The sequence below is a fragment of the Girardinichthys multiradiatus genome, chromosome 18 (genome assembly GCF_021462225.1).
Source record: "Girardinichthys multiradiatus isolate DD_20200921_A chromosome 18, DD_fGirMul_XY1, whole genome shotgun sequence".
Lineage (NCBI taxonomy): Eukaryota > Metazoa > Chordata > Actinopteri > Cyprinodontiformes > Goodeidae > Girardinichthys > Girardinichthys multiradiatus.
The window spans coordinates 35,392,416-35,420,309 of NC_061810.1; the positions used below are offsets into that span (position 1 = coordinate 35,392,416).

At 38.9% G+C, this 27,894-nt stretch overlaps 2 protein-coding genes across 3 annotated transcripts; one reads left to right on the top strand and one right to left on the bottom strand.

The window, feature by feature from the left end:
- Positions 1-884: 884 nt before the first annotated feature.
- LOC124884606 (multidrug and toxin extrusion protein 1-like) lies at positions 885-12,079 on the top strand. The gene is made up of 17 exons (XM_047392616.1): positions 885-1,087; positions 1,371-1,472; positions 1,706-1,774; positions 1,871-2,019; positions 2,635-2,677; positions 2,786-2,830; positions 2,936-3,033; positions 3,106-3,203; positions 3,312-3,425; positions 3,499-3,566; positions 3,670-3,778; positions 3,853-3,928; positions 4,020-4,089; positions 4,206-4,338; positions 4,439-4,533; positions 11,410-11,511; positions 11,648-12,079. The coding sequence occupies exons 1-17, from the start codon at positions 980-982 to the stop codon at positions 11,954-11,956; spliced, it is 1,788 nt and encodes a 595-aa protein (XP_047248572.1). The 5' UTR covers positions 885-979; the 3' UTR covers positions 11,957-12,079.
- Positions 11,965-27,894, bottom strand: slc47a3 (solute carrier family 47 member 3). 2 transcript variants are annotated; one of them, XM_047392619.1, is made up of 17 exons: positions 27,508-27,894; positions 25,623-25,724; positions 25,467-25,535; positions 25,216-25,364; positions 25,095-25,137; positions 23,272-23,316; positions 22,705-22,802; positions 22,499-22,596; positions 17,215-17,328; positions 17,061-17,128; positions 16,844-16,952; positions 15,896-15,947; positions 15,434-15,503; positions 14,563-14,695; positions 14,377-14,471; positions 14,242-14,284; positions 11,965-12,477 (listed from the first exon to the last, which is right to left on the bottom strand). In XM_047392619.1, exons 1-17 carry the CDS (start codon positions 27,637-27,639, stop codon positions 12,275-12,277), a joined length of 1,623 nt encoding a protein of 540 aa, XP_047248575.1. In that variant the 5' UTR covers positions 27,640-27,894; the 3' UTR covers positions 11,965-12,274. The 2 variants fall into 2 exon arrangements, with proteins under 2 accessions (XP_047248575.1, XP_047248574.1); XM_047392618.1 differs by having other exon boundaries at positions 15,896-15,971; positions 27,508-27,893.

The window sequence follows — 27,894 nt, forward strand, 5'->3', positions numbered from 1 at the left end:
TTTAAAATGTCATCTTATTTAAATATATATTGAGGATGCAATGCCTTTGGAAGATAATCAGACACACAGCATCATACTCTGCAGTGGGTATGAAGTCGTTTCAACATATTCATCCTTTGTCTTTTGCCAAAACTCACAATATTTGTACTTAAAAAATTCCACATATTCAAGTTTATTATGGTAAGACAGAAACTGTTTATTTATGCATGCCCCACAAACAACTGGTTTTAGACAGCATCTGATAGTTCATATAGAGACTTTAAGATGCTAATATATCACTCTTTGCTCCAGTTCTGTAACAGTGAGCTCAGGGCATATTTTCTTGTTCTCTTTCCATAGTGCTCTCTGTGTGAGGTGGCAAAAATAAATGTGTGTCCTCATTCAGCCTTGTATGTCACTTTTCCAATTGTTTTGAACTTTTTAATGAATGTTCTGACTACCTGTTTAGTTGTAGCCAAATCCTCACGTAAGAAGATTGACACTCACTTGCCTACTTTAATATCATGTTCTCTTATCATTCCCATTTTCTTTATAAATGAAAGAACGTTTTGAGAGGGGTGTGGTATCCGATTGCTGCATATGACAATGTTACTTCTGCTACTGTTGCACTGATTAGAAAAGGAACATTACGTAATGTTAAAATATTTTCAACAATAAACATGTTTCAATGAAGTGATAAGAATCAGATTTCTTTGCTTTCTCTGCGCTGCCCAAAACAAGTTCATTGTCTTTTTCACATTTCATCACACAGATCTAAACATTTTCCCTTTCAAGTCCCCCATCTTGATTTCTGCTGTGATTACAGAGCATTTTCTTGTCTTTGTTGTACAATCTCTGTTGTTTCAGCTGGCTCTGGCTCACTTCCAGGGAAGCTGTGATCACAGCAAGATTTCCATCCTCAGCCGCATCCAGAACACAACAAAGACACGTATGTAGGAGAAAAGCAAGAATCCACAGAAGAAGGACATACACTTTAGACATGGAAGTGTCCAGTGACAGGCTTTTCTGCTGCAGTTGGCTTCGCCGTAGGGTTCCTTTGGCCCACAGAGAGGAACTGTACCACATCCTGAGGATGACAGGGCCTCTGGTAAGGACTGTTGCTGTTTGCATGCCCTGTTCTGACTGTGTAGATTGCACAAAATGATTGATGACAGCTATGACAGCAAGGAAAGGTTTAAGAGGTGTAAGGTTTACAGGCAAGACAGTGTTTGGCAGGTTTTAGCAGCTGTACAAACTGCTAAAATAATGGCAGCGTCAAAGCTCATTTATCAAATAAAATGTTGTTGACAATAACAATTAATTGCATCTTGTGCATACTGTAATATCATCATTCATCTGGTGGCTGCTTCACCTTTGATGTTTCTTTCCAGCTGCTGTCTCGAATTCTCAATTGCCTCCTGCCTTTTGTGGTTACAATGTTCTGTGGGCGTCTGGGGAATCAAGTGATGGCTGGTTATGGACTGGCTTGTGCTGTAAGTGGTCAGCTGAAAGCTTCAAACTCATGGAGGCTGAATTGAGAGAAATGACAAATGATCATGTAGTTTGAAAACAGCGTCGGGCGGAAAAATTGAAAACCCCTAAACTCACCTAAACACTTGTCACAAGTACATGGGAATGATTAATGATGCTTTGATGGATGTATTGTGTCAAACATTTGCTCTTGAGTGAAAGGAATATCACTTACCGCAGTGCGCATTCATTTCAGACCATTAATGTTACCACTGCAGCAACAGGGTATGGTCTGGGACTGGCATGTGATACCCTGGTATCTCAGGTCTGAAAGCATTTTTATTGAGATTTTGAATTACCCTTGACATTTTGATTGGCGTTTTCTTTGGGTCTTTGTTTAAAATGTGTGTGGTGTTGACAGACGTTTGGGGGTAAGAATCTGCTGGAGGTGGGAGTGATCCTTCAGAGGAGCATCATCATCTTACTGTTGTTCTGTCTGCCTTGCTGGGGGCTGCTCATCAATGCACAACCCATCCTGTTATGTGTGGGACAGGACCCTGAGGTGGCCAGGTACTTTATTGCAGTAAATATGCTGCAGTAGCAATGCATCATACAGCCTACACTTTGATGGAATCCATAGATTAGTTTCCAGAACTTACTTTCCTGTACAGTGAGGTTACATTCTAAAACTTAGAGGTTACTTTTGAGAACTTTCAGGGTACTTTCTCTTTTCAAAGTCAGTTCCAGGGAAGTATCCTTTATGTTCCCAAAAGGTAACATGTAAATTCAGAAAAATCACCTCTAAGTTCTTTTAAGTTCCACAAAAGTTTTCTGTAAGTTCCAGAAAGTCACTTCTAAGTTCTGGAAAGTACAAGCTACTTTATGTGTAATTACTGAATCTGATAGTTTATTCTTTAAAACATTTGAACATCGCAACTTTTGAATCCTACATATGAAAAGAATTTACCAAGATGTTTAAAAATGGCTGACCAGTGTTAAACTTTCAGCTTTAGAACAGAAAAATGTGTTTCAAATAGAATTTATTCATTTTCTGCATCAATTCATTGCAAAGTCATTCTGTTTAAAATATTCATCGAATAATAATAATAATATAATTTAGCCTTTTCAGCCAAATTCAGAAAAATAATGTTTCGTAAGCTGACCGACTGTTGTATTTGCTAACAGACTTGCCCAGCTCTATATAACATCCTTCCTTCCTGCAGTGCCAGTGAGTCACACATTTTATCTCACATTTATTCAACAATTAACAAATTTTTTTGTTTTATTTGTCACTGTCTGTGTTAGAAGCTGTTAAAACCTAAGTCTTTCTTTATAGGCAATCTTTCTACACAACCTTCAGGTGTCTTACCTGCAGAACCAAGTGAGTCCAAACCCTCTATCTTTAATTATTTCATACAAAATAAATGGTTATTTAAATGTTCCAAATCTTGCTGAATTTATGTTGATGTTCTGTTTGCATTCTTAGGGTATAATTCTGCCACAACTCTATACAGCTGCCCTCGCAAACATAGCAAATGTTGCCACAAACTATCTCTTCCTTTACTGGCTGAACCTGGGAGTCAGGTAAGCATTTCAAGACAAATTTCAACAAAACAATAATACTCATTTTTATTATCTTGCTGTTGTTTTTTGCAGTGGTTCTGCTGCGGCAAATACTTTGTCTCAGATATATATCTGTTCCTTTCTGTTTGCTTACATTCGTTGGAAGAAGCTCCATGCAAAAACATGGGAAGGTGAGGGACTGTGTCACTGACAGTGATGAAATAACTACCCCAAGAGACCTTTTTAAGTTTAAACAAGATTTTTTGGAGACATAAATAAGTATCTATTTCCCCCTGCAGGTTGGTCAGTGGAATCACTGCAGGGCTGGGGCTCCTACATGAAACTGGCCATTCCCAGTACTTTGATGAAGTGTTTTGAGTGGTGGGTTTATGAACTTGGTGGATTCTTTGCAGGTAATTTAGACACTTTACACCATATATATTGATAAAATTAGTTATGACATTCATATTTGTCTGTAATAATCAGGAATGCTGAGTGAGGATGAGCTGGCAGCCCAACATGCTGTGATAATGGTGGCTTTTATCACCTACATGGTACTGTGCTATGACTGCATTTCAGAGCAATGGAGACTCATTTGTAAACAGTCATGAATTCAGGTTCATTTACTCACCTTATTTTATTATCCTAAACACACAGTTTCCACTTGGTATTCAAGCTGCGGCATGTGCTAGAGTGGGGAATGCTCTTGGTGCAGGAGACAGCTCCAGGGCCCTACTGACCAGCAAGGTGTCGCTCTGTCTTGCAGGTCAGTAAAACATATATCATAGATTTGATTGGCTCCTTTGTCTCTTGTTAGATTTCTCACATCTTGTTGTGCAGCTGCCTTTGCGCTTGTGGAAGGTGTTGTGCTTGGGTGCTCCAAAACAGTGATTGGCTTCATCTTCACCTCTGATGAGTGAGTCTGCACAGCTCTATTTACGTATCAGTGACAGTAATGCCTCTTTAAAATACTGTTGCATACTGAAATAATAAAATGTTACTTTCAGGAAGATTATCAGTTTGGTCTCACATTTGATGAATGCCTACTGTTTCCTTCAGTTCTTTGATGGACTTGTGGTAAGTCCTAAGAGTTTTTATTTTTACTCCTAAATATTTAGCAAACTTTTAGGAATGTACATATATGAAAGTGAAAGTTCATGCAGACTCATAGGATACATATGCTTCATACTCAGGGTGTGTGCACAGGTATCTTCTTGGGAACAGGCAAACAGAAGATACCGGCTGTGGCTAATTTCGTTGGATACTACTGCATAGGGCTTACACTGAGTGTTACTTTAATGTTTGTTGCCAAACTGAGAGTTTTAGGTATGTAACTCTGATTCTTGTTTGTAGCTTTTTTTAGATGTTTTGTTTTTCTGATAAATTGACCATTTTGCACTTACCTAAATTGTTCTTTTCCACACAGGTTTTTGGGTGGGACTACTGGTTTGTGTCATTTTGCAATCAACTTTCTACATAACAGTTATCTTCAGGCTGAACTGGGAGAAATTGACAGAGGAGGTATTGTTGACAGTGCTTTGGAAAAGTATTCATGCCTCTTTAAATCTGAACTTGGGTGTCACATCGCAACCACAAACTTTAATTTGCTTTATGTTCAATGAGAAAGACCAATACATGTAAAACATAACTGTAAAGCTCAAGAAAAATGGTATGTTAGTGGCACAAAACTTAGACTGCTGATCATTCTGCACACATAGTAAAAGGTGGTGGTGGCAGCATCATGCTATGGGGGAGCCAGGACAAGGAAGCTGGTCAGAGTTAATGGGAAGATGGATTAAGCTAAACATAAAAATATTCAGGAAGAACAACTGAATGAAAAGGGGTAGAGATTAGGGTGAAGGTCCACCTTCGAGGAGAACAATAACGTCATGTTTGTTTTGTTTGAGACTCTCGGGCAGGATGGTTCTTCACAGAATGGTTCACAGGAGAAATTACGATGCGGCACTCAGGAGGAGAGCTAAGTTATTATAATAGGAAGTGGGACAAACTAGGGATCCAAGATATGGGAAACCTAAGAGTCATCCTCAGGACCATATCCCAAGGATGACCCAAAGCAACTAAGGAGATCTTGGTAAGAAAAATAAAAACTGTTTTCTGCTCATGGTGGTTTCATGGAGACTATGAACTGAAGTGGTTTAGTTGATAAGTGATGGTTTCAAGAGAGCTACCACCCAAGGCGGCAACAAAAACAGCTGAAGGGAGATTCTGGACCAAGATGTTACTATTAATTAGTTTTGGATTAATTAGGTTCCGTTCTGATCCAAAACAGATTAAGAACAGAGAACTGATATTGGTTGACACAAATGAAGACGTTGATCTAAAATCTGGGATTTTCTTTTGTCCGACGCTGTCAGTATCCCCTTATTTACTGACAGGCTGGGTTTTGGGCAGATGGGGCAAGATGAGACAGAGGGACCAGGAGACCCACCAGAAGAATCTCCAGCGGCCATCCTCTGATGTCTCTCTTCAGGAGACAAACAAGATCTGCCATGATCAAGGGGCTCAGGCTGTCGTGGAGGAGGTGAACAAGCTGTTTTCACCTCTGACATCACAAGAGGTTCTGAAGAAACTGATCTGAAAATATGGTGAAATTATTATTTCTCTCTTTGGTGCACTCTCTAAGATGATTGTCAAAGTAGATGCAGAGATTTATGCTGTGCTGATTCCTCCTCAGTGATCTTATGTGAAAAGGTTTGTTTGAATAGTTCTAGAAACCTGTGAACAGATGGATAGTGTTTTAATTTATTATTGCTTCTGCCCGCAGAAAGCCGATGATGTAGGAAATCCTGCTGGTGTCATCAGGGAAGGAGTGAGAGCGGTCGAACATGAACACCAGAACCCGCTGGAGCAAAAAACTTCGACATTTGCTGTGCTCCCCAGAGAAGGGCTAAGGGGTAGGGGAGACACTGTCAGGAAACAAGGGAGAAACCTGAGGAAGCTGTGGAAAGAGCAGATGGGTTTGGGTGAATGTATCCAAAGTTTGATCTACTGAATTGTGTTGTTAGACCAGGGTCTGAAGCATGGAGTTGTGGTTGCAGAGTTTGGAGATGCCGATCTATAATTGAGCCACAGGGTCTTAGTGGCCAGATTGTTCTGTAATGCTGGGTTGGTTTGAGACCCTCGTGCAGGCAAAAGTTAAGGACTTCAAAGAGAAGTTTGTGCAATTTAGTGAGACAAGTGAATGAATGAATGGTTCTTTCTGGTTCACAGGAGAAATCCAAGATGGCACTGAGGAAGAGAAGTAAGTTAATATTATGAGAAGTGTTATAAGGGTCAGATATGATGGAAAGGATGGATGAAATGGTTCGCTTTTTGATGGAGAGATGGTGGAGTTCCAAGGAAGTAAGTTGACTTTACCCATAGAGACGGAAATTGGGGGGGAGCAGCCAGGGTGCAGCAAGGGTGCAACCAGGGAACAGCCAGGAGAGCAGTGAGAAGATTCATAATGGGAGTTTTGAGGTAAGTCCTTCAACGAACTCTAAAAGCAAGGAGGTGGAACACTGGAATCCAGGAACAGAGCATGAACTGGGAAACTGGTTTTAACACATGGAGCAAAACAATCTGGCACCTACCTCACTGAATCCGCTCCTCTTTAACCTCCTTCTGATTGGCCCTGATGAGCTCTGACTGTAATGACACACCTCCTGGTCACACCCTGCAATCAAAGGGAGTTGAGACACACACAGACACACAAACAGCCAGTCTTGTCTTCCTACAGTGGCTTGTAAAAGTATTCATACCCCTTGAACTTTTCCACATATTGTCACATTACAACCACAAACATAGACATATTTTATTGGAATTTAATGTGAAAGACCAACAGAAAGTGGTATACAGTTGTGAAGTGGAAGACATTTTACATGATTTAAAACAATTTTTACATATAAAAAACTGAAAATTGCAGTGTGCAAAAGTATTCAGCCTCCTTTACTCTGAGTGCAAACAGTTGCCTTCAGAAGTTGCCTGATGATTGCTAATGACCAGTGGCGGCTTATGAAAAATATTCTTAGTGAGGCTGATGAAACAATACATTTCTCTACCTACTCCAATATATGAAATGGAATCAACGGTGAGATGACGAATGCAATTGAACATCATACCTTTCATCATGCCCTCGCAATGCCAGTTCAAAAGCACCACTCAACTTAATAAAGCCAAAGAGTTTAGATAAAGAATGAAGATTCTTATCAGCCTCTTCATTGTGCCTTCTTATCTCAATCTGGTGTCCATCATCCAGCTGCGCCGCTGTGCTTATCATTCCGAGCACAGTTAGCTTGACAAAGTTTTCCATATGAACTCTTCATTGTTCATGCTTCTTAATGGTTTGAAGAGATGCTTCAAGTTGGTTTGTCCTGACTGTTTCCACATTAAATCATATCTGGCACTTTTAAGAAGAATGTAGGGAAAACAGAAGACAGGCTATTCTACAGCTGGTCAGCCACAACTTGTGCTCGAATCAACTCTTGCAAAAACTCTGGTTGTAGACTTTATTTTCTCCTTGGTCTGCTGGTTGGTGATAATGTCGGGCTTGTCAGGTCCCAGCTCCCGGATTTTCTCCCCTACTGTCCTTCTTGCAACGGGTAGATAAATAAGGATCTCACCGAATTCAGTGGAAGATGCACATCGCTCATTGGGTTCCCCATAATCCCTTTGATTGACTACGCACACAAGCGTTTTTGTTTTTTTTACCTGCAAGTAACGATATTTTCAGAGCCCCTAAGCCGTGAAATTCTGCAATACTGATATTATTTGTTAATTTGCCCTAGCTACTGTACACAATTGGCTATTCGGCTGCACTGCTGGGGCATTCTGAACAGTGCCACATGATAAAAATATTCATTCACTGTTGAATGAATTTCAGTAGGTGGGAAATGTAGTTTATATATATTTCATATATATATATATATGTATATATAGCAGAATTTGTAAATATTTATTTTATATTTCCCCCTCTTTTATCAGCGGCCCCTGTGGGCCAGTCGCCACTGCTAATGACTAAAGAGAGTCCACCTGTATGTAATCTATTCTCAGTACAAATACAGCTACTCTGTGACGGCCTCAGAGGTTGGTTAATTAAATATTGGGGAGGAAACAGCATCATGAAGTCCAAGGAACACACCAAACAGGTCAGGGAAAAAGTTGTGGAGAATATTAAAGCAGGCTTACGCTATAAAAAATTTTCCCAAGCTTTGAACATCTCACAGAGCACTGTTCAATCCATCATCAAAAAATGGAAAGAGTATGGCACAACTGTAAACTTACCAAGACAAGGCCGTCCACCTAAACTTACAGGCAGAACTAGGAGAGCACTGATCATAGATGTAGCCAAAAGGTCCATGGTGACTCTGGATAAACTGCAGAGATCCACAGCTCAGGTGGGGGAATCTGCCCACAGAACAACTAATAATCGTGCACTGAACAAATGTGGTCTTTATGGAAGAGTGGCAAGAAGAAAGCCATTGTTAAAAGAAAACCATGAGAAGTCCTGTTTTCAGTTTGCCAGAAGCAATGTTGGGGACACAGGAAACATATGGAAGAAGGTGCTTTGGTTAGACAAGACTGAAATTGAACTTTTTGGCCAAAATGCCAAACGCTTTGTGTGGCAGAGAACTAACACTGCACATCACTCTGAACACACCGTGCCCACTGAGAGAGCATGAGCATGATGCCCACAGCATCATGCTCTGCGGGTGCTTCTCTTCAACAGGGACAGGGAATGTGGTCAGAGTTGATTGGAAGATGGATGGAGCCAAATATCTTGGAAGAAAACCTGTTAGATTCTGCAAAAGACTTGAGAATAGGGTGGAGGTTCACCTTCCAGAAGGACAACAACCCTAAACATAAAATAGGGCTATAATGGCATGGTTTAAACAAAACATATTAATGTGTTAGAAGTACAGACCTAAACCCAATTGAGAATCTGTGGCAAGATCTGAAAACTGCTGTTCACAAACTCTGAGCTTGAGCTGTTTTGTGAAGAAGAATGGGCAAAACATTCAATCACTAGATGTGCAAAGCTGGAAGAGACATACCCTAAAAGTCCTGCAGCTGTAATTGCAGCAAAAGGTGGTTCCACAAAGTATTGACTCAGGGGGCTGAATACTTTTGCACAATGCCCATTTCAGTTTTTTATTTGTAAAAAAAAAAAGAAATCGTGTATAATTTTCTTCCACTTCACAACTGTATACCACTTTGTGTTGGTCTTTCATCTAAAATTCCAATAAAATATATTTATGTTTGTGGTTGTAATGTGACAATATGTGGAAAAGTTCAAGTGGTGTGAATATTTTTACAAGCCACTGTATAAGTTGTGAAGACCTTGCATTGACTGTCATTGACATCCATTGATTTCCATTCATAATCAACCATTTCCATGGCCTAACCCTGCCCCTACCCCTAAACCTAACCATTACCAGTACATACCTAACCCTAACCTGAACTCAATGCACACCTTAGTCCTAAACCTGAGCTTTAGGAATTTTGCAACGAAGAATCTGTAAAACCTTCAATCTGTGGATTGACATAAAGTAAATACAGGTCCTTCTCAAAATATTAGCATATTGTGATAAAGTTCATTATTTTCCATAATGTCATGATGAAAATTTAACATTCATATATTTTAGAGTCATTGCACGCTAACTGAAATATTTCAGGTTTTTTATTGTCTTAATACGGATGATTTTGGCATACAGCTCATGAAAACCCACAATTCCTATCTCACAAAATTAGCATATTTCATCCGACCGATAAAAGAAAAGTGTTTTTAATACAAAAAACGTCAACCTTAAAATAATCATGTACAGTTATGCACTCAATACTTGGTCGGGAATCCTTTTGCAGAAATGACTGCTTCAATGCGGCGTGGCATGGAGGCAATCAGCCTGTGGCACTGCTGAGGTCTTATGGAGGCCCAGGATGCTTCGATAGCGGCCTTTAGCTCATCCAGAGTGTTGGGTCTTGAGTCTCTCAACGTTCTCTTCACAATATCCCACAGATTCTCTATGGGGTTCAGGTCAGGAGAGTTGGCAGGCCAATTGAGCACAGTGATACCATGGTCAGTAAACCATTTACCAGTGGTTTTGGCACTGTGAGCAGGTGCCAGGTCGTGCTGAAAAATGAAATCTTCATCTCCATAAAGCTTTTCAGCAGATGGAAGCATGAAGTGCTCCAAAATCTCCTGATAGCTAGCTGCATTGACCCTGCCCTTGATAAAACACAGTGGACCAACACCAGCAGCTGACACGGCACCCCAGACCATCACTGACTGTGGGTACTTGACACTGGACTTCTGGCATTTTGGCATTTCCTTCTCCCCAGTCTTCCTCCAAACTCTGGCACCTTGATTTCCGAATGACATGCAGAATTTGCTTTCATCCGAAAAAAGTACTTTGGACCACTGAGCAACAGTCCAGTGCTGCTTCTCTGTAGCCCAGGTCAGGCGCTTTTGCCGCTGTTTCTGGTTCAAAAGTGGCTTGACCTGGGGAATGCGGCACCTGTAGCCCATTTCCTGCACACACCTGTGCACGGTGGCTCTGGATGTTTCTACTCCAGACTCAGTCCACTGCTTCCACAGGTCCCCCAAGGTCTGGAATCGGCCCTTCTCCACAATCTTCTTCAGGGTCCGGTCAACTCTTCTCGTTGTGCAGCGTTTTCTGCCACACTTTTTCCTTCCCACAGACTTCCCACTGAGGTGCCTTGATACAGCACTCTGGGAAGAGCCTATTAGTTCAGAAATTTATTTCTGTGTCTTACCCTCTTGCTTGAGGGTGTCAATAGTGGCCTTCTGGACAGCAGTCAGGTCGGCAGTCTTACCCATGATTGGGGTTTTGAGTGATGAACCAGGCTGGGAGTTTTAAAGGCCTCAGGAATCTTTTGCAGGTGTTTAGAGTTAACTCGTTGATTCAGATGATTAGGTTCATAGCTCGTTTAGAGACCCTTTTAATGATATGCTAATTTTGTGAGATAGGAATTTTGGGTTTTCATGAGCTGTATGCCAAAATCATCCGTATTAAGACAACAAAAGACCTGAAATATTTCAGTTAGTGTGCAATGAATCTAAAATATATGAATGTAAAATTTTCATCATGACATTATGGAAAATAATGAACTTTATCACAATATGCTAATATTTTGAGAAGGACCTGTAAAGTAAAAACATGATTGCTTTTCAGTCCACTTCACAATTTTGCATTCACTGTGTTGGTCTACTTCCCAAAAATACATTGTTTGTGGTTGCAGTGTGAGAAAATGTGAAACAAAGTTAATAGGGTATGAATAATCTTGCAAAGATCATGGAAATCCTCTGTATGTGAATTAGGACTGTTTTATGTGTGAGTATAAGAACTTATACTGCTTTTCATTATTATTTTTTAAAAGGCTGTGAAACGAGCTCAGAGATCCGCCCACATGACATTATTAGACACCTCTGGCCTCTCAGACACTAAAGGAACTGCAGATCAGACACCCTTCAATGAGAAAGTAAGTACACTCCAAACATTAAAACATTTTTATTATTGGGTTTATTCTGTTTATATAAATAAAAATTTTTCATCAAACTATTTTGGTCTTTAACAGAAAAAAATTAACAGATGGGGTCTGTTATACTTTCTCACAGTCAGCAGGTGGATACATATCTGTCAGTACAGGGTGTCAGGATGGAACTACTGCAAGGCAAGGTGGCCATGAGGTCCAGCAGCTGAAAGACAGCCACCTCTCCACCACCCAGCTGGTCATCAGGAGAGGCCTTACCATGTTTGCTGCAGTTGCTCTTTTAGCTGTGGGAGCAGCTGTACACTTCCTTGTTCCTTTGCCAGAGGTCAAATTTGAAGAGGGCAACCATACTGCTACAGACTGGATCAATGCAACATATACTCCTGATACAATTTTCTCCACTATGCTGGTCCCTAATGAAGAGTTAGAGTGAGTCGAAGCTGACCACAATGTTTTTCTTTATTGTTGTTGAACTGTCTTCAGCTTGACTCAGTTCTCTCTGACAGTGTGTGACTGTAAAGATCCAGATAATAATCAGAGATAATTCTTGTCATTACAGAGAATAATCTTGCTTTTGGAAATTAAACCCTTATTATGTTATATTGCTCTTTCTTTTTTCTTCTTGCTACCTGCTTATCTTGATGTGTGCTTTCTCATGTCCGGCTGTGTCCTGCAGTGCAAACATCTACATTTTGCTTTGCAGTTGTGGCTAAGAACTTTGCTCCCTGAATTCAATAGACTTTACTCATAATCAAGTAACAAAGTTAGTGACAAGCAGGTTTATAATAATTCCAGTAGCCAGGATCAATAGCATGCCAGCCAGAGCGAAACCTCTTCGCAGAACCAGGCTCCTATAGGAGAGCTGGACTTCCAGGGTTGTTACTGCAGAAACCTCTTCAGCATCAACTAGATTTCTAGTGTCTGTTGGGTTCCCTGCATCTTCTGGGTGGGGACCTGATCACACAAATGTGAAAGACACATGTTTAGAGACTTTTGGAATATAATGTGTAACTAAGCATGTTTGAACATTATCCATTAATGGACGTTTTAATAAAAACAGAAACTGCCGTCCAATTCCAACAGTGACATAGTTGATTTAAAAGCTAATTCAGACATTGCTCAAAGGGACCAGCTAATGAGAATGAAAAGGAGAACAGGACACGTTCTCACCAAAAGAGGGGTCCCACTTCTAAGCTTCTTACCAAAATTTGACCCAAATATATTGACAAGGAGGTTCCAACCAGTTGTCGAACCTATGATCTAGAAAAAGCACTCTAGTTTTCATCAGGGCCATGGAACAGCAGATCATATCTTAACCCACAGAGAGAATAAGACTTATGGCCACACTGCCTGGGACATTTTCTAGGGAATTTTGTGGTAGCTTGGGTTTAAGCTTATTTACGATGTTTGTCTATTGTCACAGATCCTGTTTGTGGTTTTAATGGACAGGATCTTAAGAGTATGCAAAATGAGAGAATTTGATTGGGAAACCTTTGGATTGCTTCTCAACCAACTTTTTGTGAATATTGTAATTCTAGTGGCTTCTTTAGGTCATGGTTAGTGCACTCTGGAAGTATATAGAGAATAAACTGATCATGTGTTTTAAAACTGATACTAGTACTAATTTCGAAAGGGTTTAATGTTCACTCATAGGGGATAATCTGCCTCATTCGTATGTGTCCAGGATTCGTAGGCTCTTTTTATTAGTACTGGTAGAACTTCTTCTTTCTAACCCTATTTCTCAGCAGAAGCTCATGAGATATGTGTGGCGATGAAAGGAGCTGCTGCTTATTTTGGGGAAGTCAATTGGGGAAGGTACCTCCTGGCTGCCTCATTATGAAGGTCTGTAGACTAAAACTGATAGTTATACATAATGCAGGTAATCTGTACTTTTCCAGAATTTAAAGTTTTGAAGGTATTTTCTTGAACTAGATGTTTATTCCATGGATTTAAATGTTGCTTTCCAGAACAATGATCTTACTTTCTTATACTTAGGGGTTACTTTCTTGAATTTAGCGCTTAGTTTCTGGAACTTAGACATTAGGAATTACTTCTGGTGACTTGGCTTATTTGGTAACTTGCACCCTGGTAATTTCTGACCAGGTACTTGTATATCTTTTCTGGACTAGAATAATGTTGGCGTCCTTGAGACTGTTTTCAGGAACAAGGATGTCTGGGATCATAGGCTACAAGGATGACTTGCATAATTAAAGGAGGAGGTTTCTCAATAAATTCTTGGGGATGTGAAAGTTTTTTGGACATAATGTGTTGAGTTCTTTGATCTGTAACTAAAATCATAATATTTCTTCAAAGCAAGAGATTCGTATGAATTAACCCGTTATTGGGACAATTTCTATGAAGTGTCTGACAATCTTCCTGTCACTGATGCTTATATTTTAACTGGCAGTATATCATGCTTTTACCCATGCACAAAGGGTGGATGATACATAAGGATTATGCTCCATACTGTCTCTGATGGTGATCTAGTATTATGTTGTCTGTCATCTCTTCCTTAGGTGACCTGGTCAGACCTCATGATAGACACCAGACTCTACAACCCTCTGTTTGTTGATTTTGGCTGGCCCATTGGTTTCGGATGATTATTTATGATTAATAATTTTTTTTTCTCTTTGGCAAATAAATGTATCTGTTAGTCACAACTGCATCATCTCAACTGTCAGTAAGAATGTAAGACATAGCAAAACAGCTATTTCTTACTTGTGTCTGAGGAGCTCTCAATCACCCCGGCTCTGATCTGAGCCTAGAAGATAAAATAATGTTTAAATCTATTTTGATAAGGAAAAATAATCTGTGGTGTTTTAGAATAACCAACATTTAATTTTGAATACTTACCTCTGTTGTAGCTGACTTCCAGTTCATCCTGAACAGATAGAAAATCAGGAATGTGCACTGAAGTGATACACAGGTAAACAAGCCAGTCCATAGACCTTGGTAATGGAAAATATTACACAATATGTTATGTCATTTTAAGATCTACATAAAGAACTGGGGGTTTAGTGTTCAGAGACACTATGTTACCCTTGATTCCTTGTTTGGCTGCAAACATCAGGGGGATTCCAATTGGGAAACCGATGCCATAATATCCCAAGAAGTAGCAAATAGCACCAACTCTCTGTTTACCTGCTCCTCTTATAATACCCCCACAGGCAGCCTGAAAAGTTACAGAGAATAAAACAGAAGATTAGACTTGCAGTAAAGAACCACAATGGCTCTGAAATTTTTACACACACCTCTTAAAATGGCAGATTTTTGTGTCAGATTACATTAGCAAAGCCTATTGCTAAGGTTCCCCAAATCAGTTAAATTATGAGGACCTAATTCATCCACAGCCCTCCTCCCATGATCCCAAAGGTTTTGTGTTCTGGGCTGGGCTAGGCCATTCAAGTTTTATTTCATTTTAGTTGAACCATTCTGCGGTTGATTTTGGTATTTGCTTGGACTCTGTGATAATGAAAAATGTAATCCCTTTTTATCTTTAACTTTGTAGCAGACCTGGAGGCTTCGGGTCAGAACTGACTGATATTTGTAATTGTTCATTTGTCCGTCCACACTGACAAAAACCCCAGTTCCATCTGAAGAAAAGCCCCCACATAGCGCAATGGTGGTATTCCACATTTAACAGTGGGTAGGGTGCTTTTGGGTGATGTACACTGTTCATCTTTAGTGCCAAACATATATTTTAAAAGTTTGGGCCCAAAAGTATTTCCCACAAGCTTTCAGAATGTTTTAGCCAGGTCTTAAATTATTTCAGTGATTTATTATGGTGATGATTTATTAACTGCTGACATCACAAAAGCTTCATGTGTGTGTGCACTTTTGAGATCTACTTTACTTTGAATTTACCTTTTATGGTCATTAGATGTTTGTACAAAATGACAAAGATACTTACCGATAAGGCATCCAGGAAGATGAACGGAGCGTAAAAAGAGATAATTTCTGCAACTCTTTCCCTAATTTGCCTGCAACAAAACATACCTTTTTATAGTATTATGTATATAGTATTATAGTGTTTTTTAATACTATAAATACGATTCTTATTTATTTAATTTAAGCATACTACTGTCTAAAAAATGTGATAAAATGTTGCTATTATTCTTACTCAGGCTACACAGTGTACAGTAACTGACTGCAGCTTACACAAACCTTTAGGCCTAGTTATTATGTAGCACAATATGATAACCAAGTTCACAGATGTGCGATTAGATTAGGCCTCCTGTAATGCTCAAAGGTCATTTAAGAACTGAGTCATCTCTTCAGTACTTGAGGCCAACCCTGTGAGTGTGATTAACACCCTGGTCAGACATCTTTAACACAGTAACAATAGCTGGGTTACTTTTAAACTTGTACTTACTCATCATATGTAAAGATGTAAGAAATATGATCCTTCAGGCTCCCAATGAGCACTGCCAAGCAAATAGACATTAACCCTGTTGTAAAGGGCAACATGTTAAGTGAGCTCCACAAACGAATAACTGCTAAGATAAGACACAGAACAACTGATGTCTTGTACTATTTAGCTGTTAAAGGACATTTCATACACAGATAACGTGGGAAGGGAAGAATTTTTTATTTTTTTACATGATCATTTTCGCATATTGTTTTGTTAAGGTTTTCAAACTCCTCTGTTCAAATGATGCAACATATTAATGTTGTGGTGACAGATTTTCAAACCCATCACGTCAATGAATGTCATGATAATTTTGAGCTATAAAGGATTTATTTAAGCTGTTCATCCACACTGAGACAAAAGTATGTGGTGTCCAAACATGTGCTGATAGTACTCGTGGACCCCAAAAACATATTTTTAGAAATTAAAGAAAGCAAAAAATAATTAAATTCAATTTAGATTCAGTTTATTTACATAGCACCAAGTCACAACAAATCTCGTTTCAAGGCACTTGGCAATTTTGTGGTGAAAGTTTTAGTTTCTACTAGCTCAAGAATAAACTAAACATGCAACATTTTAATGAAAGAAACGTTTTTCTTAGAAAAGGGATTTGTGAATAATTGTATATCTAAAATATAAAAAAGCTCTTGCATGTTTTCCTTATTAACAAAAGTCATACAATTTCCTACATTTTTGTGCCAATTTGTTTTAGATTTTCTTTTTCTAGAAAATTTGTAAAGTCTACTCTCAATATAAATGGGTAAATATTCACTCCGGGATAATAGGTAGAGTTTATTTAAATAGTTTTTTTTTGCGCTGGTAGTGAGTCAGCTTTCTAGCACAGATGATCTGAAACAAGTGTCTCAAAAAGTGAAAAAGAAGTCTAAATGCATAAATGACTGAAGTACTGACCTGCACAGAACATTGTTGTTTTTGCAGACAGCTTAGCCTGCTCGGTTTCTCCTGCTCCCAAAGCATTTCCAACTCTCACATTGCCTGCAATGCTGAAACCCAAAGGAAACTACCAAAACACAAATTGTTAACAATTTCCTACAGTCTCTATACAATGAAAATTAATTTTTTTAAAGTGTTATCTTTTCTTAATTACAGCTAGCTTTAAAAAGCTCACCATGTAGGCAATATTTGAAAGTTGGAATACAACTGACTGCGTTCCAAGTTCAACCTCACTTATTAGACCTTTCAAAATGATACAGGTATTAGATTTCCGACCTGTTTAAGTAAACAAAATATCTTTAAAACCTTAATTTGGGTTGTGCCATTACCTGCCAGAAAAACTCCAATCTCAAATGTCCACCACTCAATACACATCATGACCATTCCAGGAATAGCCAAGTAGATGTAAGATTTCCAATCACAGAGGCACTCTTTGGACCAGCCTGTAGACAACAGAAGAGAAGAGGTTAAATACATATTATACATACTTAGTGTTGTATAAGTTTACACTCCAACAAAAACTTGTTCAAACAATTCAGTTCACACATTTTGGCACTCTAAACTAAGCTCACATCTACAATATGAACAGACTGGCAAAAACATAGTGAACAAAAAACACGTTTTAGCCCGAGGGCAACATTAGAAACTCATTCACATTGAAGTAGCTAAGGTTTATCCTAAAACTCACCATTAATAGGTTGTTGATTAATACTTCAGCATTGAGGGTATAAAAGGAAAAAAAAGAACAGTTCATCTATGCATTCAGCTGTAAATATTGTAAATTTAAAGAAAATTCAATCATGTTGATGATCATTCATTAAAAATGAGATGAGACTAAAACGAAATTGATCGTTAAAAGGGTGCACAGCAGTGCAGTTGGTAGCACTGTTGCCTTGCAGCAAGAAGGTCCTCGGTTTGACTCCCGGCCTGGAGTCTTTCTGCATGAAGTTTGCATGTTCTCGTCATGCACGCGTGGGTCCTCTCCGGGTACTCTGGTTTCCTCCCAAAGTCCAAAAACATAACTGTTAGGTTACTGGTCTCTCTAAATTGCCCTTAGGTGTGAATGGGTGTTTGCATGGTTGTTTATCCTGTATGTCTCTTTTTTGCCCTGCGGTGGACTGGCGACCTGTTCAGAGTGTACCCTGCCTCTGACCTCTAGACCCCCGCAACACTGTACAGAGAAAGCGGGTATAAAAAAATGGATGGATGGATGATTCTATTAAAATCCAGTCAAACATTGTTCATCTATAAGCTTTCAGAACTCTGACTGTGCACTTTTCACTTGTGGGCCGTGTTTTTTGTTTTTTTTTATATGAACAATACGGCTTAATGCCCTGGGTGCCATTCAGTAAGGGGACGGTACAGGGATTTGAACCGTAAAGCAGTTATCCGTCATTTGCAACCCAAATAAGTTCTCTGTTGCTAATTTGTATGAGCAGTCAATAGGGAGTAAGTGACTCCCTTTCTTGTGCACAGTATATACCGTTTAGAGAAGTTTACATCTTAGTTGCTTCAGATTTGTGAGTTAACTGGCTATTTTACTTTTGTTTTCAGAATTTAAAGACTCATTAGATCATCCTTAGTTCAAAAAGTAAAACACTAAACCTAAATTGGTCAAACATGTACAGGATTATTCTGCAATAAACAAAAATCTTTACAGCACAGTTTCAGATTCATGGAACCTTTACACTGTTTCAAAAACACATGAAAGTGCATTTTTAATTCCTGTTTGGAAAATGTATCACTTTAGATTGAAACCAGGATAAAAATTGTAATACATATTTACTGTTCGGACCTGCAATGAATTATTCTGAATAATGGTTAAGGATTTTTTTAAAGACGTGTGGTGTTTGAAACATTTTACATTCAACTGGCAAAGGAAAAACTACAAAAAATGGGCAATTTTAAATGTATTCAAAAAATATTGTTAAAACCTCATCTTGTTTTCCTATTGTAAAGCCAATTTCATATATTGTTTTGTATATGCACATATAGTATGGATGTTTGTAGCATTTTTAGGATTTTTTCAGGTATAATCACCTATCTTCTGGCCTAATGGGACAAAATGGGACCAAAGCATGTTCTTAATGTGGTTGATCCCAATTTTTAGGGTGTGGGGTTATAGTTAGAGCTATAATGTGATTTAGGTTTAAGTTAAGATTATGGTTACAAATGTACAGGTTACAGTTAAGGTTAAGGTAAGTGTTAGGGTTGAGAAAAAATGTAGTTACTTAAATAACTAATAGACCTAATATGGTTCGAAATACAACTTTTTGTATTTACTCTTTGCTTCATATATCACGTTCTTGGTTTGGATCGGACCAAAGTGCAGATAAGAGCTTGTCAGCCGCATGATGAGAGGAAGACTTTTCTTTAATTAAAGGTCTCCAAAACATAACATAATCCAACAAGTACAAACATGAGTCGAGCCAAAAACTTACATGTGTACATAGTTCTGTAACGTAACAAAACTGAGCATAAACAAGGGTAGTGAACGAGGAATAGTGACAGAGGAACCAGCGGGGAACAAAGAACACAGACCAACTAATATACAGGGAGAAAACAAAGGCAGGTAATCACAGAAACTAAGAACAGGTGTGGCAAGGAGACATGGAGGAATAAGGGACAGGTGGAACTAATTAACAATAAAGGAAACCATAGACCTAAGAACAGTTAATACAAAAACACAAACCAAGTCCAAGGATGTCATACCATGACATCATAGTGCAGAATTGCTTATTCATATTACTAGGAAAGATCTGGGAACTGTAAACAACTTCAGGTGTGAGACAGCATGAGCTAAGACTACTTACACAGAGTTTTGGTAACAGATTTGTTATGATTTGTGGGTGTTTTTGGGTTTTGTTGGTCTTATTTCACAGTTGAAGTTTTGAATCATGTTTCTGTTTATTTTTCTGGTCATGTTTTTGTTCATGTTTTGTCAAGTTTGGTTTTTGGATCTTGTTATGCTTTCGTTTCATGTTTTTCTAGTTATGTTTCTATTAGTTTGTATTCTTGAATTCCTGTTTTGCTCAGTCACGTTTGTTCTCTCCTGTCAATTAAGTTTATTTGGTTCACCTGCACCTAGTTAATCTGTCTCCTTGCTTCACCTGCTTCACACTCCATATATACACCTCCGTTCTGTTTATTCCTTGCGGAAACATTTTCTGAATCATGCTCATAATATGATTTTCTGATGCGTAGTACAGCCACCTCTAAACAACCCCTGCAGCATTATTTTGCTCTTAGCTTCAGGTTTCACATACTGTAATTTCTTGTAGTTTTATTTTTATGCCAATGAGGTTATGAGGCAAATTATTTTTTATTATCAAATGATTGATTGGGAAGAGTTTGAACACCTGTTTGAGGCTTAAAGAATAAAATATTAGAATGAATGGAAGTATAAAACAGAGCCATATGTAAACCCATGGCTTCAGTGATCACGTTTCTTCTTATTTACACATACAGGTCCTTCTCAAAATATTAGCATATTGTGATAAAGTTCATTATTTTCCATAATGTAATGATGAAAATTTAACATTCATATCTTTTAGATTCATTGCACACTAACTGAAATATATCAGGTCTTTTATTGTCTTAATACGGATGATTTTGGCATACAGCTCATGAAAACCCAAAATTCCTATCTCACAAAATTAGCATATTTCATCCGACCAATAAAAGAAAAGGGTTTTTAATGCAAAAAACGTCAACCTTCAAATAATCATGTACAGTTATGCACTCAATACTTGGTGGGGAATCCTTTTGCAGAAATGACTGCTTCAATGCGGCGTGGCATGGAGGCAATCAGCCTGTGGCACTGCTGAGGTCTTATGGAGGCCCAGGATGCTTCGATAGCGGCCTTTAGCTCATCCAGAGTGTTGGGTCTTGAGTCTCTCAACGTTCTCTTCACAATATCCCACAGATTCTCTATGGGGTTCAGGTCAGGAGAGTTGGCAGGCCAATTGAGCACAGTGATACCATGGTCAGTAAACCATTTACCAGTGGTTTTGGCACTGTGAGCAGGTGCCAGGTCGTGCTGAAAAATTAAATCTTCATCTCCATAAAGCTTTTCAGCAGATGGAAGCATGAAGTGCTCCAAAATCTCCTGATAGCTAGCTGCATTGACCCTGCCCTTGATAAAACACAGTGGACCAACACCAGCAGCTGACACGGCACCCCAGACCATCACTGACTGTGGGTACTTGACACTGGACTTCTGGCATTTTGGCATTTCCTTCTCCCCAGTCTTCCTCCAGACTCTGGCACCTTGATTTCCGAATGACATGCAGAATTTGCTTTCATCCAAAAAAAGTACTTTGGACCACTGAGCAACAGTCCAGTGCTGCTTCTCTGTAGCCCAGGTCAGGCGCTTCTGCCGCTGTTTCTGGTTCAAAAGTGACTTGACCTGGGGAATGCAGCACCTGTAGCCCATTTCCTGCACACGCCTGTGCACGGTGGCTCTGGATGTTTCTACTCCAGACTCAGTCCACTGCTTCCGCAGGTCCCCCAAGGTCTGGAATCGGCCCTTCTCCACAATCTTCCTCAGGGTCCGGTCACCTCTTCTCGTTGTGCAGCGTTTTCTGCCACACTTTTTCCTTCCCACAGACTTCCCACTGAGGTGCCTTGATACAGCACTCTGGGAACAGCCTATTCGTTCAGAAATGTCTTTCTGTGTCTTACCCTCTTGCTTGAGGGTGTCAATAGTGGCCTTCTGGACAGCAGTCAGGTCGGCAGTCTTACCCATGATTGGGGTTTTGAGTGATGAACCAGGCTGGGAGTTTTAAAGGCCTCAGGAATCTTTTGCAGGTGTTTAAAGTTAACTCATTGATTCAGATGATTAGGTTCATAGCTCGTTTAGAGACACTTTTAATGATATGCTAATTTTGTGAGATAGGAATTTTGGGTTTTCATGAGCTGTATGCCAAAATCATCCGTATTAAGACAATAAAAGACCTGAAATATTTCAGTTAGTGTGCAATGAATTTAAAATATATGAATGTTAAATTTTCATCATGACATTATGGAAAATAATGAACTTTATCACAATATGCTAATATTTTGAGAAGGACCTGTAGTTTTATTGATTAAACAAAATATTTTCATCCAACTATTACAGGTGCTCAGTCTTTTTCTGCTGTGTTGCTTCCATCTAGACTAAAGTCAACTGTATTTTCTGCCCCCAGCTACCTGTTTTGACTTTTGTTTTATGTTTTGCTTTATTTAGGTATTTCATATGTATTTATATTCTGCTCATTTGTTCCATGTGGGTTTTTCAGCTATTTCTCCCATTTTCTTGGTTCACAACTGCGTTCAATTTCCAATCAACCACCTGCTCATTGTTCAGTAATCAGCTCTCCAGCCTAAATATCTGTCAATTAGTCAGCTCTCTGTCAGACTGGCCTGTTCTTCCTACCTGTCTGTTTCCTTGTGGTCCTCTTGTGATATATTATTTTGAACCCCCCCCCCCCCCCCCCCCCCCCTGGACTTTTTGTAAATTTTTTATATTTGTTTAAGTAAAGTTGTCCATTTTCAGCTGCCTGCCTCCTCCATGCATTTGAGTCCTACTCTTTACCTTTAGATGACAACATTATGATATTGTTTATTACTCACCCCCCCAGGTTGTCTTGTGAAGACCTTTCCAAATGATATAAGCGTAAAGGAAACCAGCCAAGGAAAACACAGACAAAGTGTTGGCAATAGCAGAGCCCCTGCAGAATTTTCAAATGTGCAAGTTTAAAAAAAAAAAAAAGATTTTAGATATATGAAGCTGAGATTATGTGATATGAAATACAATTTAAAAAGTTTAAAATACTCACCATACCCCCATTTTTAATACAAAAAGCACAATGTAGTTGATGAGGGCGTTGAGCAGATTAACAATCAACCCTGTGATGACCTCTGGCCAAATGATGCCCTACAATAAAAGTGCAACATGTTAACTACCAGTTTAGCACAGGCACAGTGACATGTCTCCAATAGAGAAAAGACAAGAGTCTAGAAAAACTGCAATTGTAAAGAGATGAGGGTGTACCCCACCTCATCCCGACTGACTGCTGAAAATAGGCAACCTTGTAACAATTAGGCAGACAGAAATTGATGGATGGATGGATTTCATTCTTTCCGGTTTCCTTCTGGTGTCTTGAATCTGACACCATTTCTATTTGGATCCATAGACCATAACATACAAGACTCCAATAAATCTGACATAATAAATCAGTTATACACATTGTACACAGTTAACCGTTTTTAGATAAAAGTTGATAAAAGTTACTGAATGGCACCCATGGCATTAAAAGATAAAAGTACAGGTTGTGTCCCAGTGCATTACATACTATCAAAGTGCAATATTTCAGCTGATTATAGGGTTAAAATAGTGGACCTACCTGGTTTTGTAGATATCTTGATTCTAAGGTAAACATGAAAGCAGCCTGTAATACAACAACAAAAAGAATAAAAAATGACTGAGCTTGTTAACACAATCAGTTTCAATGTCAGGTTTTGCTTTAAAATAATTTTAAAGAAAAGTAGATTATACCAGTTTAGCCTGGGAACTTCACACAGAATGACCAAGCAGTTTAAGCCCCATAGTATGAAGTGGATGGAACTATTCTTTAACTAATCAGTTACCTTTATATCGCTGTATAATCTCTCTGGTCAGACCAGAGTACACGAGAATATTAGTCCGACAAAGCCGCACAGACACATGGAAGAAAAACAAGCCAACAGATACAGAAAATGTACACATTGACCTAATCCTTATTATTGCCAGTGTTTCTCTACTATAAATCACTGCCTTATGTGTCTGAATGGAGCGCTTCTCATTTGTGCATCTTTGTTTACCTTGCTTTATTCAGCTCATGTTGAGACCAACTGTTCTTCCATTCAGGCACACACATATGTTAATGATTTACAAAAATCCACTTTCAGTGCTTCTGTTGTGGTTAATATGTCCAATTCTAAGGCAAATAAAGCAATAATGTATCTGGAAATTGGATTCTTGTCAAATGTCAGGTACCTTTCATGTTGTCCATTTATATATTCTAGCTCGTGGTTCCTTATTTGCACTCTTAATCACAACAAGGACGTTTATAAAACAAGAATATAATAAAAATGGTTCATGTGTGAGGGGTTAGTTGCACATGGTATACTGTGATATATGATATTTGCAGAATTGTAACTGCAAATACACACATCTTCCTCCATAATGATTGGCTCTCTGTGATAAAAAAGGCTGGATGATGACCAAAGTCTATGTTGCCACTACATACAGAGGAGAGAAGAACAAGCTATTACTGCAATGACATGAATTTGTTTAGAATCAGAATCTGAATCAGAAAAGCTTTATTGCCAAGTACGTTTTTGGACATACAAGGAATTTGTTTTGTTTAAAGCCTTTAACACATCTTTACAGTAAATATGTTGGGAAAATGTATATTTTCTTATTCTTTAATCTGACCGTCTTGACTGTTTGGGTTTTACAAATAAAAAGTTTGTAAAATCTATTTCTTAAATATAATGAACATCTTACATTTCCTATTGACATTGAGTTTTTTATGGGGATGTATGTCAGAGTAATTTTCTCTAACTGTAATTCAGTAAATCTGTTCAAAAGGTGAAACGTTTACATTATATAGATTTATTAAACACAGTAATATAGTTAAAACATTTATTTCTGTTCATTGTGATGATTCATTTGATATTCTTTTGTATTCATACCTTTTCCTTCACTCAATTTTCCATTAATAAGTTTGGACACAGCACTCTGTTAACATCTAACTTCTATAGCAATGACCTTTTGCGGCTTCTCCTCCTTCAGGAGGTTGTCAATGAAATCAGCAGTCTTCCTATTCAATACAAGTTTCACTTTTTAAATTGACATACTAAAATAATAGGCTTTTCTATGATATCTGAGATTAAATCTATCTGTATCTGTATTTGAATATTCTCCAAGAAAGGTTCAAAGCAGCAAAAAAAAAAATTATCTGTGTATAAATAAAGGATCAAAGTATCCAATGTCTATAGGTTTTAGTTAAAATTAATGATGAGTCTTTTCTTCTTTGTCCAACATCCCGACTGTGACAGTGCGAACAATTGGAAACTAGTTCGTTTAAGTGAAGTAAAGTAGTTACTTTTAGTACTTTATATCTTAAATAAGCCAACTGCAGGCCTGAAATGATGAACAGTCATTTAAGTAAAACATACTCACTGGAAGAGCCGGCATGAAGATCTTTACATACATCTGCGCCAAACTAATGAGAGATTTTACAATCAGAATTAAAGAGACATTTCAAAAAGCAAAGGATTGAGTGTATCGTAAGACAGCTGACCTGGCTACTTCTGGCTTCTGTCTGAAAGCCAAAAGAATGGGCTCTGTGTTGATGAGGATTGCCCAGCAGGGGAAACAAGCCAGTAACAGAATGAGGATCGAACGCTGCAGAATAATTCCAACTCTCAGAAAGTTACCACTCCCATAGGTCTAAAAATATATAACAAATATTTCAGTCTAACGCAGACTGCTTATCATCCTTTAACCAAACCTGGTTGTTGTTTATTATGTGTGACTGGTTGATTATCATACCTGAGAGATCAGCGTATCACATGCTGATGCCAACCCAAAGCCAATGGATACACCTGTGACATTAATCACCTTGGGGCAAAAACAGAAAACAAAGCTGGATTAAACAATTCAATTGGTTCCGGACAGTGTGATTGTAAGCAAATTGTTTCTACTTACAGATATGGCCAAAGACACTCCTGCCAGCTCTGTCTTCCCCAGATGGCCACAGAACACTGTGCTGACAAAATTCACAGCATAACCCATGAACTGCGCTATCACCTGAAAGCCAACAGAAAGGGAAATTCGAGATGAAGAATTGGGCTTTAAGTGACTTAGAACGTGGCATGATTCAGGGGCTGGTCAGAAGATTTTAGAAACTGTTGATCATCTGGAATTTTCATGCACAAGCATCTGTCAGGTTTATAGAGAATGGTCTAAAGAAGAGAAAATATCCAGTGAGCTGCAGTTTTGAGGACAAAAATGCCTTGTTTGTGACAGAGGTCAGATGTGAATGGGCAGGCTGGTTTGAGATGACAGGGAAGAAGCACCAGCTTACATAACCACATACCATAAGAAATAGGGATTATGATCTCTGAACACACAGTGCATCTTGAAGCAGATTAGATACAGCAGCCGAAGACTACATTGGGTGTCATTTCTGTCAGCTAAGAACAGGAAACTGAGGCTGCTCCCAGCGTTAGAGATAAACAGAGGCACACCTATGGATATATTATAAGGTAAAATGTCAAAAACTCAAAGCTTCCTTGTGAGAAATCTTAGAAAAATACAAAAGATATCAGCAAAGAAATCAGGAAGAGTGTAATGGAAAATTTAGAAAATAGCTACGACTCTGCATTTTCTGAAACACTTGGTATGACCTGATAAAAGTATTAATTTCCTGTTTCTCCAGCTGCAGGGCTAATTTATGTTTTGGTTCGGTGTTTAGTCTCAGGAAGGACTTCAGGGCTGGAGAGTATGAAATAAGGATGCCACTCAGTGCAGGGTTCAGTCAAAATGCCTGGGAAAGAATTACTGGAGGTCTTACCTCTGCCTTTTGTTAATCCTTTGATGCAAAATCAAATTAGCTTAAGGTACCATATTCATCTGATTGAACAAATATACAGAAACTTAAACACCACAGAAATGTTCAGTTCAAGGACAGAGAAAGGTTATGGGTCCCAGTGATTAATGTGCTTTACTGTGTAAAATGTGTGTATCAACCCTAGAACAAAATCAAGAAATCTTGTGAAGATGTGGGTTTAAGCTGGAAAAAACATGTCATTGTACAGAGTGAAACTAGTTCTTCTGACAGCGTTAAACTACAATGTAGCCACAGCTGCCCTGGACTGACAGAAGCGAGGCTGCCATTCATCAGCGCCATCGGGCCCTCTGACCACAATCAGCAGGCAAGGTGGGTGAACTGTCTTGCCCAAGTACACAACTGAGACAGACAGATCGGGGATTCAAACCCAGCAACCCACCGGTTACAGAACGAACTCTTACCACCTGAGCCACAGTTGCCCTATTGGGACCCATTCCAAAAGGAGGAATGGGTCACAATTCAGCAAACTATTGTAAAAAGGTTGTGGAAGGAAACCCAAAGTGTTTGAACCAAGTCATGCAGTTTTACATCAGACTAACAAATTCAAAGGAAATGTATGAAAATGTCAGAGTTTAAAGTGATAAACCAATTCTTTGAAAAGCATTATTATTTTACTGCCATTTAGCAAATGGAAGTATAGAAAGTGTAGAAAAGTGTTCATGTCAGCCACTGGGAACAAAAGGTTATGTGTCTTTTCATAGAATTTATGATGCTAAATATCTGGTTAAGTAACTGTACACAAACTTTTCTAGGTTATTCAGATTTTTTAGATGCGTCTGTAATTGGAAGTGGATTGCCTAGGGCCCAGTTAGATTCGTTGACTGGCTTTGCCTTGCTGTAAAAGCTATTATTACACAATAGCTATGTAATAATAAGTTACAGAAGGCTATAAAATTATTTATTAACCTCATTCTTAATAGAAGTGGACAGTGACGGCTCATTTAAACACAAGACGCTTACCACGGGTGCGGACAGCTTGGACAGCTCTTTAATTTCATCCTTGAAACCCAACGGAACCAACTGGCGGATCCGTCTTACTGCCCAACACTCAGTCCATGCAGAATAAGATGATCTCTGAGCGTCCCCGTCCATGGCTGCGTTTTAACCTGGCTTCACAATCTCTGAGCGCGACTTTAACAACAACTTCTGATCCGCCGGTAACTTTCTCCGCTTTGGAGCTTTCAGCGTATTTCCGCTAATTCGCTGGTCTTCCGCTGATGTAGGTGGTCCTTTATGTGGTCCGCCCGAGAGAATCTGTTGCCAGGACTCGGGTGACTCAGACTCATTAGGAGCGTTTATTGCTCTGTCACAGAGTCCATCGTTCCTTGAAATATGTGGAAAAAGCCG

Bases quoted from the DNA above. Each gene is read 5' to 3' on its own strand.
- slc47a3 (XM_047392618.1), bottom strand. From the start codon at position 27,639: ATGGACGGGGACGCTCAGAGATCATCTTATTCTGCATGGACTGAGTGT. The intron at 25,138-25,215 runs GTCAGCTGTCTT...ATCTCTCATTAG, and splicing joins CAGAAGCCAGAAGTAGCCAG to TTTGGCGCAGATGTATGTAA. The intron at 22,597-22,704 runs GTGAGTATTTTA...AAAATTCTGCAG, and splicing joins GTATTAAAAATGGGGGTATG to GGGCTCTGCTATTGCCAACA.
- LOC124884606 (XM_047392616.1), top strand. From the start codon at position 980: ATGGAAGTGTCCAGTGACAGGCTTTTCTGCTGCAGTTGGCTTCGCCGT. The intron at 2,678-2,785 runs GTGAGTCACACA...CTTTCTTTATAG, and splicing joins CCTTCCTTCCTGCAGTGCCA to GCAATCTTTCTACACAACCT. The intron at 4,534-11,409 runs GTATTGTTGACA...ATTTTTTAAAAG, and splicing joins GGGAGAAATTGACAGAGGAG to GCTGTGAAACGAGCTCAGAG.